At 42.1% G+C, this 18,066-nt stretch overlaps 2 protein-coding genes across 2 annotated transcripts in view; one reads left to right on the plus strand and one right to left on the minus strand.

Moving 5' to 3' along the window:
• Window positions 1-2,371: 2,371 nt before the first annotated feature.
• On the minus strand, window positions 2,372-11,917 carry LOC308492325 (ubiquitin-ribosomal protein eL40 fusion protein-like; the record flags this gene model as incomplete). The annotated part of the gene is made up of 2 exons (XM_081037184.1): window positions 2,372-2,896; window positions 11,767-11,917. The coding sequence occupies 2 exons, from the start codon at window positions 11,915-11,917 to the stop codon at window positions 2,448-2,450; spliced, it is 600 nt and encodes a 199-aa protein (XP_080893310.1). The 3' UTR covers window positions 2,372-2,447.
• Window positions 11,918-13,741: 1,824 nt separating this feature from the next.
• BARX2 (BARX homeobox 2) overlaps window positions 13,742-18,066 on the plus strand; it is a gene marked incomplete at its 3' end in the record, with an annotated part of 62,650 nt that continues 58,325 nt past the window's right edge. Inside the window, exon 1 of the mRNA XM_081037402.1 lies at window positions 13,742-14,254. Within this exon, the coding sequence (XP_080893528.1) occupies window positions 14,068-14,254 (187 nt within the window). The 5' untranslated portion in view covers window positions 13,742-14,067. The remainder of the gene's footprint in view (window positions 14,255-18,066) is intronic.

Here is an 18,066-nt window from a genome sequence, read left to right on the forward strand (position 1 = left end):
TTCATTCAAATACATGGCTGAATAATATTTGAATTATATGTATATACCACATTTTGTTTAATTTTCTGTTGATGGACATTTGGGTTGCTTCCATCTTTTGGCTATTGAATATAATGTGCAATAAACATTTGTATACAAATATCTGTTTGAATCCCTATTTTGAATTATTTTGTGCACATACCTGGCAACTGAATTGCTGGCCCATATGGTAACTCTATGTTTAGCTTTTTGAAGAACGGTTTTCTGCCGCAGCTGTACCATTTTACATTCCCATCAGTAATGTACAGGGTCCCAATTTCTCCACATCCTCGCCAACACTTGCTATTTTCCATTTTTTCTTTGATTATAGCCATTATAGTAGGTATGAAGTGATACACAATTGTGGTTTTCATTTGCATTTCCCTCATGACCAATGATATTGGGCATCTTTTCATGTGTTTATTAACCATTTGTATATCTCCTTTGGAGAAATATATGTTCAAATCCTTTGCCCATTTTTAAAATTGGGTCATTTTGTTGTTGTGATTGTAGGAGTTCTTTTTATTTTGGATATTAAGTAGGTCGATATTAAATGGGTGTCACATCAAAATAATCTGAGTTTCATGAATTCTATTTTCCTAAGAGCACTTCAATCTCTCCTTTTAAAAAAATCTCCATTCCTTCAGAAGCCCATTACCTCTCACTTGGATTAATGTAATAACATCTTAACTAGTTTCCGTGTCCATTCCTGCTCTGCTCTAATACCATATATACTCTACAAACTTTGTGAGCAGAGCTTTCAGGAGCACAAATCTGATTATGTCATTCTCCCGCTATAAATCTTTCAGTTGTTTCTTGTTCAGAATAAAATATAAATCAATAACATAGCTTTAAACATGCTTTATGATCTGGCCCTACTTTTCTTCTTTGACTCTCTCCTGACACTCGCCTTTCCAAAGCTATGCTTTTGCCACACTCAATTACCACAGGGCCCAAGACAGAAGACACTTTCACTTGGCTCTAGGCCTTGGATGTTTTTCACATCTGCCTCGAGTGCTTTTCCTGTTCCTTTACCCCTTGCTAACTCATACTCTTCCTTCAGGTCTTAGCTTAGACAACAGTTCCTTCTAAAATCCTTTTTGATCCCTCTTAAGACTGAATTAGGTGCTTTTTTGTGCTCCCAAGGTTCCCAGAATATCTTGGTATAGCTGCCTGTTGAATCTTCTGTCTTCACTAGGGGTCTATTATTCTGAAGACAGGGAGTGTGTATGGTGCACCAGTATATTTCTTTGAACCAGCACAGTGCCTGGGGCAAAGTGGATGCTCAATAAATATTTGTAGGATAAATTATCTCCGTATTCAATTTGTATACATTTGTCTGTACCACAGAACTGTAATGCATGACCACAATTAAGCCAATATAGTGTAATGCTTAGAAGAAAATCGTGCCATTCAAGAACGTGGTAGTAAGTGCCCTGAAATAGAACAATATCATGTCCCCAAATTCAGTTATCTGATTGGCTAAAGTGATGAGGAATGTAGCACCTCTGCCATCTTCTTAATCATTGTCCATAGTTTCGTGGTACTTTCAGCAAGTCACATGTAAGCTTTTTGATGGGACAATAGCAAAATCGGTGGCAGTTTTGAATTTGCAATTTATAGGGTCAGGGCTTTGTCTCCTGGTAGGAAATAAATGAGTTTTTCCTATTTCTCTTCTTTCATGTTCATTCTGCTATTAACATTTTGCCTCTTACAGTTTCCTTTTTTAAAAAAAAGTTTATTGGGGTGACAATTGTTAGTAAAGTTACATAGATTTCAGGTGTACAATTCTGTAATACATTATCTATACCCCACATTGTGTGTTCACCACCCAGAGTCAGTTCTCTTTCCATCACCATATATTAGCAGTTTCCTTTTTTTGGGTCAGATTCTCAAATCTCTTTTTACAGACCCTCAACTTTAACCTAAGTTAAAGGAGACCATATATCATCTATAAATTCAGAGTACCATAAGTGCACCCAATGCATAAAAATTGGGTATATTAAACTATGTAGGAAGTAAAAAAGCAGAAAAACATATAATTAAAATGTAAATGTATGTACATATTGCTGAACATACGCGAGATTTAGCACAATAAACTAATTAGCTCTCTGAGACAAACTGCCTTGGGAAAGTAGGCCTGTTACTTATGGCTGAGATCCACAAACCTAGGCTGGACTAAAGCTGCATTCTCTTTGGTGGTGGTGTGGGGTCACAGTCCTGGGTCTTGTGATTGTGTGCTGTAGACTTTCTACTTTTATCATGTGCTGCTTTCACATTCTCCCTGTTAAATCCCTTATTCAACAGAAGTAGAATTAGGTTGTATAAAATTATCTTTTTTTTTCAACGAAAGGGAAACTTTATTGAAGCCCCAGGGCCAAGGGGTTTGGGCAGGAGGCCACCCTGTGAGCCAAGGTGGTGGAAGGCCCTTATTTGACCTTCTTCTTGGGGCGTAGGTTGTTGGTGTGGCCACACTTCTTCTTGCGGCAGTTGACAACACGAGGATGCAGGCGAGCATAACACTTGCGGCAGATCATGTCGTCACAGTTGTACTTCTGGGCAAGCTGGCAGAGGGAAGGCTCAATGACACCACCCCGCAGACGAAGCACCAAGTGCAGAGTGGACTCTTTCTGGATGTTATAGTCTGACAGAGTGCGGCCATCCTCCAGCTGTTTGCCCTCAAAAATCAGACGCTGCCCATCAGGTGGGATGCCCTCCTTGTCTTGGATTTTGGCTTTGACATTTTCAATAGTGTCACTGGGCTCGACCTCGAGTGTGATGGTCTTGCCCGCCGGGGTTTTCACAAAGATCTGAGTCTCTATGTGTGCTGGGGAGGCTGCTCCGCCGCCTCGTTGAAAAGAAAGAGTTATAAAATTATCTTCGATGGAGAATTTAAATCCGTGATAGTGAGGATGTTAGGACTAAAACCAGCAAAGAGCCTTCCTTTTGAAATCTAGAGTGTCCCTTGATCTGCTTGACTGTTTTAGGTAAGAGTAACAAACAACTAGTGATACTTCTGACACAGAACTGAGATTAAGGAGCCCCCAAGAGAACTTGATCGCGGTTGGTACAATGACTCAAATGTCTGCGCTGAAGACCCATCAAATGATATCTACTGAAGACCACGTGAGCTTGTCAGTGCCAAGACACGGTTCTGAGACCAGCGGCCAGTAATGAGCACCGACTCGGGCGCCTCCTTAAAGCCTGTTTTCGATTTCTTTCTGCCAGGAGAGGGAGACATGATTCCACAGCCCAGACGCCGAACTGCCTTTTCATCCGGTAGAGGGCAGTGACCGCCACACTTGTAAATTCAACTTCGCTGCGCCCTTAGAATCCTCCCCTTATTCCAGGCATGGTCAAATGCCACACCTGCTTGGCCTTTAAACTCCGTGAGATGCCTGGGCTTGATTGCTAGAAGATGAAGAACTTGTGAGAACTCAGAGAAGTATCGTTGACAGTCCACATTCTACATAATTATCAACTTATATTCCTTGCTCATCAAATTTGTTAACTTTTAACAAGTGATTGGGACTGTCTATATTTAGAGGATTGCCTAGTAGCCAAAGCGGCAGGACACGGTTAAGGTTTCTATCAGACACCTAACTTTGATATTTCCTGACTTTAATATGTTTTCATATCAGCGTTCTTAATATTCAGATTATCTGAACTTTATCAAGTGCTTAGCATTTCTTTAAATTGGGGAGGATTAAGTGAAAAATAGACATTTGTAAAACTGGAATCCCTTTTTTAGATTTTTTTCTTGGAGGGAAAGATAACTGGGATCAGTGAGGAAGCATTAACCGGTAGAAAGTATGGTGAACTTGGACTCAAAAGATCTGAGTTTGAGACCAGTCTGCAACTTCAGCTGTGTGTTGTATCCTCAACTGAACCATTTATCCTCAGTTTCCTCATTTGTAAAACAGAAATGAGAAGACACCTCCTTTTTCATTCACAGAATTGTGTGAGGCTCACATGAAGTAAGATATTTGGAAATTTTTTGTAAAGAGCTCTGAAGTGTTATGCGAATGTAAGATATTATTGAAGTACCCTTTCTATTTTTGAACTTAAATACAATATTGGGGGAGGCTATAGTAAATGTTAATTCTAAAACAATTCAAACAATACTCAAAACTACAGAAAGGAAAGTAAGTCACTCAAAATCCCACTATCAAGAAATTATCATTGTTAATATTTGAGCATAGGTTTGAACATCTCTGCATGCACATATATACGTATACATATATAAACAATGTTTTAAGAATTAAGTTGTATTATACATCCTATTATTTAAATTTGCCTTTTTCCCCACTCAACATTGCAGTAATAATAGCTAACAGTTATTGATTTTTAACAATGTGTCTATCAAACACTGTCTAAACAATTTATATGAATTCTCATTTAATCTCACAACAATGGCATTGAGTATGTACACTTATTGTAAAGGTAAGGGAACTGAGGTTCAGATAGGTGAAATAACAGGTTTTCCCGTTTTCTGCAATTTTAAGAAATTTTACAACTAACCTATTTCCTTCTGCTTATGGTTTTTCCCACTTTAATCTCTTTAGCACCCTGTTTGTTAAAAGTAGCCAAATCAAGAGGGCTACTTGTTTAAAACTGTCAATTCTTTTTTTTTTTTATTAAATTTATTGGGGTGACATAAAATTGTCAATTCTTAAACCAAAAATACTCTGGGGGAAGAGACCTAGGAATTGGGAGTTTTAAAATAAGCTCTCCTAGGACATTATTATGTGCACAGTCATGTTTGAGAACTGCAATCTTGATTTAAATTCTTTGACTGGGATTGCTGGGTTTTGAATTTGAGACATAATGCAAAACTGGCCTCCAGAAATTTCATATCAGTTTACATTCCCACACACAGTGGGTGACTAATTTAGGCTCTTTTGTTTGGGTCTCTGTATTCTACAATATTACCTTGTAAATTACGTTGTAGTTTGTCATCAGAACAGTAACCTATTTGTAGGCTATTTAACGTTTATGTGCACGCATGTATGTATTCTGAAGGTTGTACACTTTTCTTCAGATTTGCTAATCATTTTGAGGTTCTCAGAAACCTATCTGCATATCCTATTCACTGACACCCATGCTTTCTTTCTCTTTCCTTTCTTCAACGTGCCCCTTCATGCCCTGCTCCCTTTCTGTTCTCCACACCATTGTCTTCAGGGCTATAAGATCTACTTTTCTAAAATTATACTGGAAAAATGAAGGTTTAAACTCTGCAGAATTAGTCCTTAAAGATGGAAAACAATTCTAGTTATTTTCACAGGGAGTCAAGTGCGATCTACCCTCTGCTCCCTCCTCCATTCTGATCTCCCTAGTGTATGCTGTTCTTAGTCCAGAGTCCTTCTTCCTAATCTCAGAAAAGTCTTGATTCTCCCAGCCTCCAATCTCAAAACAAAAATTGTCAAAAGGAAAATCATCCCCTTGGCTATGTAGCCTTCAGGGAAGGCTTCCTTCAGGGAACCCGACATTTTACCCGGTATGAGCTATTAGCTATAATTTCTAGTTTTTCAGAAAGTAAGATTCTCCTTGTACTGAAGTTCTAAATACAACTCTTTCTCTTTCTCAATAATTATTTTTTTCCTGCCTAGAAAACTGATTTCTTTTAATTTCTTCATCCTTGAGGTAAAGAGCTATTTTCTCTCCTGAAGGAGATAAACAATTAACAAAAACCAACAAATTCATTAACAATTAACACTTGACAATTAAGCTACAAACATTTCACAAGTGGTGCACACACATCAGCCTAAGAGATCATGTACCTGGTATGTTCAGTAGGAGGTGAGTCACCTCAGACCTTAATATAAAGTTTACATTATTCAGTTAGGACAATTATTTCTAATTGTCTATGGCTTTATAAAAACTTCAAATCTATGCACAGAGAACAAAGCCATAAAAAATTAGACACAGGCGGGTTATCTGTACTTAGTGTTGCTCCCAAATGAATATAAAAATGTTTTCTTCTTCCAGTGCATTTATTGAAGTGAAAGCCTGCATTCTAATACAGATTTCTGAACCAAATCATTTTATAGAACGTTTCAGATCAGAGGATTTTTAGTTCATGAGTGAGAGCATTAACGTAAAAGGAAAATGAGGTAATATGAGCAGAATGTTGGGCTGGGATCCTGAAACTCTCCCTCCCCTTCTTTGAGCATTTGTTTCTCTTCGGGACTATCTCTACGTGATCCATAAAGATAATGATATGAATTCCAAATAGCCATGGATGATATCATATAAGAGACTGGAGAAATAAAAAGATAGGTTTGTTTTGATTTTATAGAGAAGCATGTTTTGCAACAGTGGGTCAAATGAAAAGCTGTATTTACTGATATTTGGTAACTCAAATCACATGTCAGATTTCCTTAAAGTGAGGACACGTGCACAGGAATGCCAGAAAGTTACAGGGGAATAAGCATTATTCTGTGATTTCTAGCACTGCTACTTTTATTTTTTAACATTTAGTAAACACCAGTCTGGCTTAATTCTGGCATAGTCCCAACTTTGAGATCATAGAATTCAGATGAGCACCGAATTGTCTCAGAGATGTGGCTGTCATCTTCCTATCCATGACATTTTGTACTGAAGATCTGTCAGAACACCTTCCAAACATTAATTGATAAAAACCACAACCTCCTTCAAGAACTATGGACTCTGTTCTGGTTTCAGAAGAGGAAACAAAAACCTTTTGCGCTCTAGCCACTTACTGTCTTCCCTGAGAAAACAACCCATTGTTCTGCCTATATAAATGACTAATTTGACTAATTTTTATCCCTGACTTGGCAGAATCTTTTATTGAACTGATTGAAATGACCAGATGTTTTGGCAGCTTATGTAGACATAATCTAAGAGACTCAAAAATTGACTTAAATAAACGTATCAGATGTGGACTGGCAATAGAATTGGGGATTCTCTGTTCTGTGATGACTTCAAATCCCATTTAAAAGGGCAGGCTGCTTGTGTAATTGCAATGCACAGAGACTGGCAGCAGCTCATTCATTTACTTTGGTAATTTATAGTCTATTTAGATCTGAGCATCCTCATAACTTGTGAACATAAGCTAGGAAAAGTTTCAGCAGTAGAGGTCTGTAAAAATTGTCTTTGAGGCTTTGAATATTTCTGTTCAAAGTGAAATGAAATGTTTCTCTGCGTAAAAAATCCCCAGGTGAAAATATTTAAGGAAAATTTCATTCGACTCAGATTATCTGGAAAATGTTTGCATTTTTCTTAAGTTTTTGAGCATTTTATGTAAGAATGTTTAATAGCAGAATTTTCCATATTTTTTGATTCTCCATTTTGCTTTGAGCACATTTGCTGTATTGTAATCTCTATTGATGATAAAAATATTCATTATAAATAGCTCATAGAGGTCAACTTTCTCTTAAAAGCTTATTATCGTAAGAAACATTTCAAATTGTGGTTTATTTCTTAGAAAAATAAATAGTCTATAGTATTTCCATGCATGAAAGCCTGCTAACCTAGGCTGAGAATTTGGGCTAGACAACTCATGCGACTCTATTTTCTTTTTCCCCCCCTCTAAGATTAAGGATTTCTTTTTAATTTGTTTAGTAAACACAATTTTCAAATCTCTCTCCTTTCCCTTTTTCCATTCTTCTTTCCTACCCCTCTCTTCATTCCTCAAAAAACAAAACAAAACAAAAAGCTTACAGACCATGGCACAGGCAAGCATAAACACACACACATTATTATCTACATTTAGGCCTAAGTAGGTGATTAGCATCTATGTCCAGGAGTTTGTACAAAGGTCCTCTTTAAGGACCTGAAGAGCAGACACCATTACATTCTCTGACTGACACACTGCATCCAGTGTTCTTGATAAATATTGTTCTGAATTAGCCTAATAACCATCATGCCACCAAAATTTCTTTAATCATTCAAAGCTCTCTGTGAGTTGTTTTTTCCTTCATGTGTTCAGAAGGCAGACCGGCTCCACAAGTCTTTCCCTATGCTGGCTGACACAGGACCCTTCCTGTTCTTGATAATAGGCCATGTGAATGACCGACTCACCAACCACTTGATCTCTGAAATCCTGCCTCACTGGGTTGCTGACTGGCCCTGTGTTAGGGAAGACTACAAAAACTCACATGAAACCTATCTAAGGCCTGCTGGAGGCAAAGGAGAGAATAAAAATATTTTATGAAATGATTTGGTTGAGATGTCACCCAGTAACCAGTTGCAAGAGCATGCTTTTTTTTTTTCTCCAGTACTCAAAAGAAGTAACTATAAATGAACCATTCTCTTGTGAAGTGCTGGTTAGAATGATTGACACCTGCAGATGTGCTGAGTCTGTGGCTGTAGATGCCAGATGTTAAGTAGCACTTAGGGACTCTTGGTCGCCAGGGCCATTTACTTTAGTTAAGGAGAGTCCCCGTTCCTATGCCTGCTCCTCTCACTCTTTGTTTGTTGGTTGATCTTCGGTTTTGAACATTGAGCAAAAACTAACCCCAAACACATCTGAAATAGCTGAGGCTCTCTGATGCTTTTAAAAATGCATTTTATTTTTGTGATGGTTTTTGATAGTGAGTTGCTTATTTTATTGAACTCAAAGTAAAGGTGGGGGGAAACTGCATTTCATGAGTTAGTGCCAGGCACACAGTCTTCCATGGGATTCTCCAGCAAACCTGAGTTGCCTATCATCACCCACATGTTATGGTTGAAAACCAGAGGTCAGGGAAATTACTAAGTGATTGGGCTAGGAACAGAATCCTAACTCAGAACCCTACCTCAAAAGTTCTTTCCACTTACCCACTGCATATTTAAGTTTTCTCTCTCTTGTTGCAGCTTGCTCATTAGTGAAGTGACATCACGTGGGGAAAAAATGGCAAACTCAATGTTACTCCAAACTTCCATATCTATTTTCATAACATTATGACAAAAATAGGAGAGATTAAATTTTATTTTCCTGGCTATATCTTTGGGATAATTGAGGCACACCGGCTATTGGCAGAAATAGGGCTGTTTGATGTCAGGATAGCACAATTTGAAAAAGGAAATAATCAGTAAAACAAACAATTTTAATCTTCGAAATATTTGGAAACATTCACGTTTTACTGCATTTTCACTCTTCATGTAAATGTTTGGTGCTCTGTAAACATAGACATTGTCTTATGTTTTTTTTTCCAGTTTGCACTTTTCCTCCAGAAAGCTGATGTGAGAAAGGATAGAAGGACCTATCCAGACCTTTCCAAGCCCATTTGTCAAGTGAACTGCATTTGTGCCTTCTGTTAAAAAGATGCTTTACAATGTATGAGAGCAGTTTTTGTAAATTAATATCGTCATTAAAAATAAGCTGGACTCCGTGTGCACCTCCTTTAACTTCTTGTTATGTAAGGCTGCCGTGCCCAGCTCTGCAGACAGCAGTTTTGGCATGGGCCCTGGGGCCCAGGGGAATATTAACTTACAAGGCTTCCCCTATTTTGCTTTTGCATGTCTGAAACTATTTCAAAACTTAGCGACTGAAATACAAGTTATTAAGTACACTTTACTAGCATGTAAGACGTCCTTTTGTTCTCCCCTTTCCCCCTTTTGAAGAAAAGATGGTTGGGAATAAATTAGTGTATTAAGACTTATATACTGGTTGCTTCTGAATATCTACATGGACAAATAGGCCAAGATTGTAAAAGGATATAGTTAAATAAAAAAATCAGGCTGAATTCTCCTAGGCTTAGATATTAGGTACAACTCAAATGCAACTCTAGGATTTTTAAAAAACATTTTGTTTTATTAAATTTTATGTTCAAGTTGAGTGGGGTTACTGGGTGTGAGCTGAAATGGGAAACAGGGATTCTTTGGTTTCTAGTTGACGTCAGAGCATCCTAACTTTGCAAAGGTGTCCTTTGCCCCCTTCTTTCTGGCTTGGCTCTCTCTCCAGGAATCAGGTGCCAGATTGGGAAGGGGAGCTGCCTGATCTCCTGAAGCCTCCTGGAGGGTGTGAATTTTTATCCCCTTCAATGCCTGCCTAAGCGGCTGGGTACAGACTGGACTGTTCCTCCGTGTGTGTGTGTGTGTGTGTGTGTGTGTGTGTGTGTGTGTTCCTCCCCAGTACAAGGGCAGACAGACACTGCCTGGGTACAGTCACAGGAGGCTGGAAAGTGTTTGCGGGTCTCCAGCAGCTGGAAAGGTTTGAGTCTTTTTGGCAGATGTTTGCTGTTTCAGCCACTTCATTAATGTTGGAAACTAAACCCCTGACTTTTCCTGACCAAAGCCCCACATAGTGATTGACAGCTGGGGTGTGCTTCCTCCCACAGAACTCTTTTACCAGTCTGAGAGCAGGAGAGAGGGAGTGAAAAGAGGGAGATGGGAGCAAAAGGATAATTGGGCTAAATAATATTGCTGAAAAACCAAAAATATCAAGGAAGGAGAGGAGACACACATTTAAGGAGAAAGACAAATTCAGTGCAACTAGTTAAGATTTGAAGTCCAGCATTTCGTTAGAAAAAAAAAAAAGATTTGAAGTCCCATCACATGCTTGGGTCTTTCACACACATTATATGATTATCACAGCTTTCATGCATTCATGAATTCATGACACATTTCCTGACAACCTACTTTGTGTCAGGTGTATGCTGGTATTGCTGATACAAGAGGAATAAGAACACACAAGGAATTGGCCCCCCAGGAGTTCATTGCCCAATGGGTGAAATAAACATGCAGAAGACAGTAAGATAGTAAAGGAACCATTAAGACAGAGGTAGAAATCACAGTCTTGAGGAGTGGGGAAATGTTTCACAGAGGAGGTGACATTTGAGAAGGGTCTTGGACTAGTTTTTCAGGCCAGGTGGGAAGGAGGGGCTGGGGTGCAGAGGGCATTCCTATAAAGAGAACAGCTTGTGTAAAGGCATGGATTATGAAAGGCCAACCTTGTGAAGTAGGTACTATGATTACATTTACAAATGAAAAACTGAAGCTCAGCTTTGATTATAAACAGCAGAGAGGTGGAGGCTCCAGACTCCAAGATCTGGAATCACTTTCCCCATTACATTTGGGGACTTGTGCCCTCAGATTTCTCTGATATAGTTTGCCACTGTAGTAGAAAATAGAAAAGATGGAAAATCCAAGGGTTTGTTGAATCGAAATGTTTTACATCTTTGGCTATTTAAAACACTGCAGATTTCAAATCAAAGGACCAGTCTGCAGGAAATTCTGGGAGAATTTTGTGCCAGTGGTGGAGTGGAAGGGGGGAGGTAGGAGACGGCTGGAGGGCGCTGGCCGCTCGCAGAGGCGAGGCTGATTCAAGCCGGGCCTGGAGGCTGGTGCTTTTGCGCTGTTCCTTTCTGTGAGTTGCCTGCAGCCTTCGGTGTGGGACTGCCGCAGTTCAGGGGCACAGGAGCGTGGCTCCAAATCCGGATTTGAAGAGAGGGAAGGAGAAGAGGAAGAGGAGAAGGAGCAAGGAAAGGAAGAGAAGGAAAAAAAGATAAAGAAAAACGGGGGTGTAATATAGGGAGAAGAGAAGCGAGGGCAGAAGACTGAAGAGAGGGGGCGGGGGAGGGGAAGTTGGACAGAGGAGAGGAGGGCGAAAGTGCTGCGAACAGTGGGAGAAAGGGAGAAATGGGAGAGATAAGAGGTTGAGAGTCAGCGGCGGGGAAAGGAAAGGGAAGAGCCCGAGAGGGTAAAATAGTTTGGAGGATGAGGAAAGAGGTTGAGGAAAAGAAGGACAGTGCAAAGGCAGGCCCCCCGAGAGTAACTAGGAGCGCACGCATTCCGCGAGCTCACGGCGGGGTCTGACAGTCCAAACAGGTAACGCACACTCCCTCGCTAGAGTCCCTTGGTGGAATGGAGAGGCTGGACCGCGAGCGCTCGAGTCCACCGCGCTGCTGGGGGGGTGGCCCCCGGCCACGCCGCGCTCAAATCCCGCCAAACTCATTTCTCGGCGGCTGCCGGCAGTCCGCACTTTCCAAGGGGCAAATGTAACTCCCCACCCAAGACTCCTGGCGCTGATGCCGCGCCCCTGGGACCCCTCTCCGGCTCGTGGCACAGCCTGTCCTTGCTCCGCCCTCGCCCTGGAGAAGCCCTCAGGCTTGGCGCGAAGCGGCGAGGCCCGGGCTGAGCGGAGAGCGGTTCTTGGCCCCAAGCGGAATAGCGGACAGGCGGCGGGGATCGGCCACCAGAGCCGGAGGCGCTCCAGCGCCCAGCGCGGCGACCTCTGGGCCTTGCGGCGGGACGCGCGCCGCCGCCGGGACACCTGGCCGCAGTTCTGGCGGGCCTTGGAGCCACCTCTGCGGCTCCAAGAGAAGAGAATAAAGATTGAGAGATTAAAGGCTCCAAGACTAAGAGAATAAAGAAAACGAATATAAATGGAGAGGAGGGGACAGAGGGGCTCCAGGGTACACACAGACACTTCGGGAATGAAGTTCCTCAACGGCCCCTTGCGCGCGGTGTCTGAGGCTTGGCTCTGATTCGGTTTGTTACTATTTTTTCCAAAAGCCTAGCGATTATTGCCCCAGTTGCGTCCCTTCCCTCTGAGTCCAACCACCCACCCAGGCACGGGTCGACTTGCTTCCGCGGGGACTCGGGCTCCTGGGCAAACAGCTCCGGAGCGAGCCGGTCGTGACTCGGGCCGCTTCTAAGTTTCGAGTGAGGAAATGTCATCAGCTCCAAACTCGGTCTCGGAGAAGGCCATCTTCGTACTTAATTCTTAATTTCCCTATTACACGTTTTCCTCTCGGCCCCTTGCACACCAAATCGGAGACAAATCGTGGGAACCCGGCGCCTCCGGCGGGTTCCGCGGACCCCCGGCGCGGTGGCCGGACAAGGGCAGTGGGAGCCGCCCCGGCGCGGATGTTGGGCGGTGGTCCACTCGCCCAACGCTTACAACTGAAAACAAAAGTTCCTAAAGATATGGGTTGGAACGGCCTCCGATAGTGGGCGCCGGGAGGAAGGAGGTCAACCGCCTAACAAACACGTGTCTTCGCGGCTCCCCACACCCTGCGCGAGGCGAGGGACTCAGAACCAAAGTCGCGTTGCGGGGAATGTCCGTCGCTCGGAGATGCAGCGAAAGCACTGCCTGCGAGCGAAGGACACGCAGGCGCCGGATATCGCGCTGCACTGGCTCTTTCGGCGACTGAAAAAGTTTATAAACAGTTTAAAAATAAAAAAGAACACATGCTTTTGTTGGTTACTTTCTTTCCTTTTTTACAATTTATTGCTGGGATAACGGACAGGGCAAAGGTCAGGGATGTTTTGGGATATCCGAAGGGCAGTCTAGTTGCCGCCGGTGCAAACTCCCCACGTTTCACGCGCGCGGGCTGCACTCGGACTGCGAGCGTAGGGAACCGGAAGGGTGGCCGTAGTTCTCGGGAAACGGCCGGCGGGGGTCCACACAGGGATGGAGAAAGGTACACTGGTCGCCAGGGGCGCCAGCTCTGTGGCCCGCAACCTTCGGAGCCTCGGTGAGGACTCGACTTCTCCTTCTCGGAGACCTAGACGCGTCGGCCCGCTGGATTGCGGGCGGCGGGAGCCGGGCTGGGAAGGTGGTGAGACGCGCGCAATGGAGGTGCGCGGGAACCAGCCCGCAGCAGCGGCCGGCGGAGGCCAGGCCCACGGGCGGGGCGGCGCGCGCTCTCCGTACCGCGCACACACCCGAGCGCGCACACTCTACAGACACACACCTGGAGCTCGTCCCAGGAGGGGGGCGGGGAGGAGAGCTGAAGCGAGTGTCTTAAAATAGAGAGGCAGGCTGAGCAGCGCTAGACGCTGATAGGAGGGAGGAGGCGAGGAGAGCAGCGGGCACGCGGCGCGCAGGCCCGCGCCCGGGTGGCACAGGCGGGCTGGGCGCCGACGCCCCTCCGCGCGACTCCGCACCCGGCCTCGCAGGAAGCGCGCGCTGATTGACAGCTGCGCTGTCCCAAAAAGGCGCGGCGAAGATGCTGATCTGCTGGTGGGTCTAGACGTGCGGCCCGCGCGCCGGGTGCCCGCTCCTCTTCGCGCCCCTCCAGGGCTCTGCCGCCTCCCCCGCTGCCGAGGCGCGGGGCAGAGACCCCACCGGCACGCCAGCCCTCGCTGCCCCGGCTCACCATGCACTGCCACGCGGAACTGAGACTGAGCTCGCCCGGCCAGCTCAAAGCAGCCAGGCGGCGCTACAAGACTTTCATGATCGACGAGATTCTCTCCAAGGAGACCTGCGACTACTTTGAGAAACTTTCCCTCTACTCCGTGTGCCCGTCATTGATCGTGCGACCCAAGCCCCTGCATTCCTGTACCGGTAAGGCGTCCCGCTGGAGGAATGGTGGGGTGCGATGGCTCTCACGCCGGTGACGAGCGCTTTACCGCCTCTGTCCTTCCATCTGAGGGGGAGAGGAAGGGCCCCGGGGAGTCCTTTCCCGTGCCTCTGCAGGAAACGAGGCTCGTCAACCCCTGGCGTCGCCCAGGCGTCTGCAGCCTGGCGAGGGCCGGTCAAGGTGTCGATCTCCAGGTTGGAAACGAAGGGAAGTCAGCGCGACGCGTGTGCGGGTTGCCGGAGCGGGAGGACGGCCGCTCCAGTCTTCCCAGCGCTGCTATGGTTCTCAGTCAGAAAGTTAAAACCCTTGACCTGGTTGAGCGCCTGAATCATTTTTTCAGGAAGTGGTGTTGCTTCTCACTTTAAGTTAACTCCAACCTCTTTCCGCTTCCACTGGGAATTTTACAAGTAAATCGGTATCCTGAGGTTCTCAACAAAATCCTGTGTTCTCTGAACTTTCCTTAGAAGGAATTCCTTTTGAGGAAATAGTTCTGGGTTTTGTCGGTGGTGGTGAAAGCAGAGGAGGGCAACCCCCGTTAGTTTTAAGTGACTAAAAAACAACAATGATAATAAAAAGCCTGCCTCAAATCTGGTTTCCTTTCTCTACAAGAGCTAAAATCAACAGTAAAGGTAAAGAGCACTTGATAAATATATTGAAAAAGTCATAGGTTTATGTAGAAAATCCAAAGTTATTTTTGTTTTAAATTTTGAGTGCATTAAGAGAGGATTTAGGCTGTCCAAACGTAAGTATAGCAAAAGAAAACAAAACAAAAAAACGAATAAAACAAAAAGTGGAATGAAGTTTTATCACAGTTATTGAGTGTGCTTTCAACTCAATGTAAAAATTTAGCATTCCCATACCAAAAGAACCTTTGAGCTTATGTTTGTTGCTTGGGTGGCATGAAATACATTAATTATACTTACTTACGTTGAAAAAGTAAAGTGAAGAGGTAACAGTGTTTTTGAAAAACATTTTTAGAACATTCAGGCCAAGAGCTGCTAGTGGACAAAGCTTGGAATCCTGTATTTTCTGTTGATTCCATTGATAGTTCCTGTAGGACAATCAGTAAATATCTGTATAAATGCACACAGTAAAGTTCTTTCAAAACTAAGTTGTTGCTACATGTATTGGTTATAAAATGAATACTATACTCAATGATGCTTTTGTAAAATAAATTTTGTCTGTAAGGTGAAATCAGGCCTGATAGCCCATAACAAGACTTGCAATGCTGAATTTAAAAAACCGAGAAGTATGTGAAACAAGACACAAATACATTTTAGAAACAAGATAGATATCCTCGATGTTGATATTTTTACACGTGTGTCTGCCATGTGTAAATCCGGGATGAGTAGTCTACATATATATTGGACAAGTGAGGTAGGCTAAACCTTGTGAGCATAAATAATTGTTTGCTACAATAACTCAAATCCCTTTGAGGAAAAAGAGAGGATTCACTGTATTATTTATTTTAAGGTATTTGTTTTATTTTTATTTATTTATTTTTTTCTCTTTTTTATGAGTTTCAGGTGTACAAAACAATGTAATAGACATTTGTCGTTTATATCCCTCACACAGTGATAACCCCCCTCCCCCATCTGACATCGCACACAGCCATTACACTTCCACTGTCTCTATTCCTAATGCTGTGCTCCGCTTCTTGTAAGTATATGTATATATAAACTTGTAGTTGACATTCATTATTGTTCAACTTCAGCGTCAGGTGTACAGTGCAGTGATCAGGCATCTACATCATCCCTGAAGAGAGGATCCATTTTAATCACAAATCTCAATGCACCCTGCAAAGATTATATACTTGGAGATTTCTAGGACAAAACAGAACGTCTTCTAAACACCTACTTAAGATAGAGTGTAGTTTTAATGAATTTGTGCAATGAGTTGAAGGCAGCTTTTTCTGGCTTTTAGCAGTCACGGAATTGGATCATAGAAGAAAACATGCCAGAAAAGGAATAATAAATAGCCTCCCAAAACAGTGATCCAGTCATTAGTTGAGGCTGAGTAAGTTCTGTGTTTTATTAACCTTGTATGGGAAATAAATCAGAGGAAAATAAAATGGTTCATGTGATGTTTTATGAGCATTAAAAGTGAACTGCACGTATACCATGACCTAAGAGTTTTGCTTAGCCTTGTGCTTTTGAAGTTCATTGATGGTTTGTGGGAGAATATGGTTGTTGGCAGTGGTTTTCTTGCCCTCTCATTCCAGCGCTTGCTTTCTTTACATTGTTCTTTTGAAAATGTGTCATGATTTTGCTGTAGTTGAGATTTAAAATACAGAAACTGGGATTTGCCAGTGGAATTAAACCCATAAAACTGGCTACAATAGTCCACACTTTCAGATCCTAAGCTTTCAGTGGGTTTACGATTACAGTTAAAGCCTTACATGTATTAGATCATGGGAATCCCATTAGTGACTTTGCAAAGGTTTTGCAAATACCATACTTTGAAAGCATTTTTGTTGCTTTTAACAGTTATGTTCAGGATCAAAATCTTACATTGGATGAGCTTAGTCTTTTTTTATTAATTAAAAAAACAGCAATAAGTTCTGGCATCCATCATCCATAATGAAACCGTAATTTTTTTTCCCTTTGTTTGCTGGCTACAGATAACTATTTAACACTTTTGGTGGAACTAATGCATAAAAAGTTCAAATAAAATGAAAGGCATAAATTGGATTTAAGTTACTGGACTTTCTCATCCTTTGGTTTTCTGTTTTAAGATTTAAACAACCAACAATTAAAACTTGTCAGGTAAAATAATGAAAACTAAGGTAAAAAAGTTACCAGCCTGCGTAATAAGTACATAAAATTGGGGTGGAAAGAATACTAGAGCATTTAAAAAGCCTCTACATAGTAAAGCAGTCCATGTTGTTTAGATTTAGTAATTTAAATGTCAATTTATGAATCTCCTCAGGCAGAAGAGCATGAATTCAGGTAAACGGAGAAATGGAAACATTTTTCATCAGGCAGATAACCACCTAACAGTAATTTATTATTATTAGACACTAACCCTGACGGAATACTCATCTTCAGAAAATTTATTCTTTATTTTACAGGCCCTTTCTTACTATACATGTGGTAATTTTAGTCTTAGAAAACTGTTTCTAAATTTAAATTTCCCAATAGATCTCCTAAATCTCATAATAGACATTGAGAAAGGGGAATGTTTTTCTTCTAAGCCAAACTAAAGGAACATTTATCATTAAATTTAAAATAAAATTTAAAAACTAAGCCCAAAGAGAGCCTCCATTTGAACACAGTTTGTTATTCAGACCATCAGTGAGATGTAGAAAATGTTTAGAAGTAATTTAAACAAAAACAAGACCATGTTTTTTAAATCTGATAACAGTAATCCCCATTCAGAATGGAAATATATTGCCATTTGGAAATCAGTAACGATTGCTAGTAAACATTAGAACATTGACAGTGATTGAAGGCCAAAAATGAGGTGCAGTTTACTACATCATAAATACTGTTTAACTCTTGAGTGCATTGTTTGATTTTTCTGGCTGTGATTTATGTTTCTTGGTGGAAGGAAAGAGTCACTTGGAGAAACTCAGCTTCTCAGGGCAGAATAGATTGCAGATAGGGTATCGGCACAGTAACTTTTGAAGGAGCTCTTTCAGTTTGATCTTTAGGAATAGGCAGAGTCTCTATATTTGAGGGATGTTTACAAGGAATGAATAACTTGCTTCACACAAAAGGGATGAAGCAATTTAAGAGTTTTAATATAAGGATACTGAGAAATCAACCTACTGTGCTAATTACTTATAATTTATTAT

This window comes from Rhinolophus hipposideros (assembly GCF_964194185.1).
Source record: "Rhinolophus hipposideros genome assembly, chromosome: 24".
NCBI classification, from domain to species: domain Eukaryota; kingdom Metazoa; phylum Chordata; class Mammalia; order Chiroptera; family Rhinolophidae; genus Rhinolophus; species Rhinolophus hipposideros.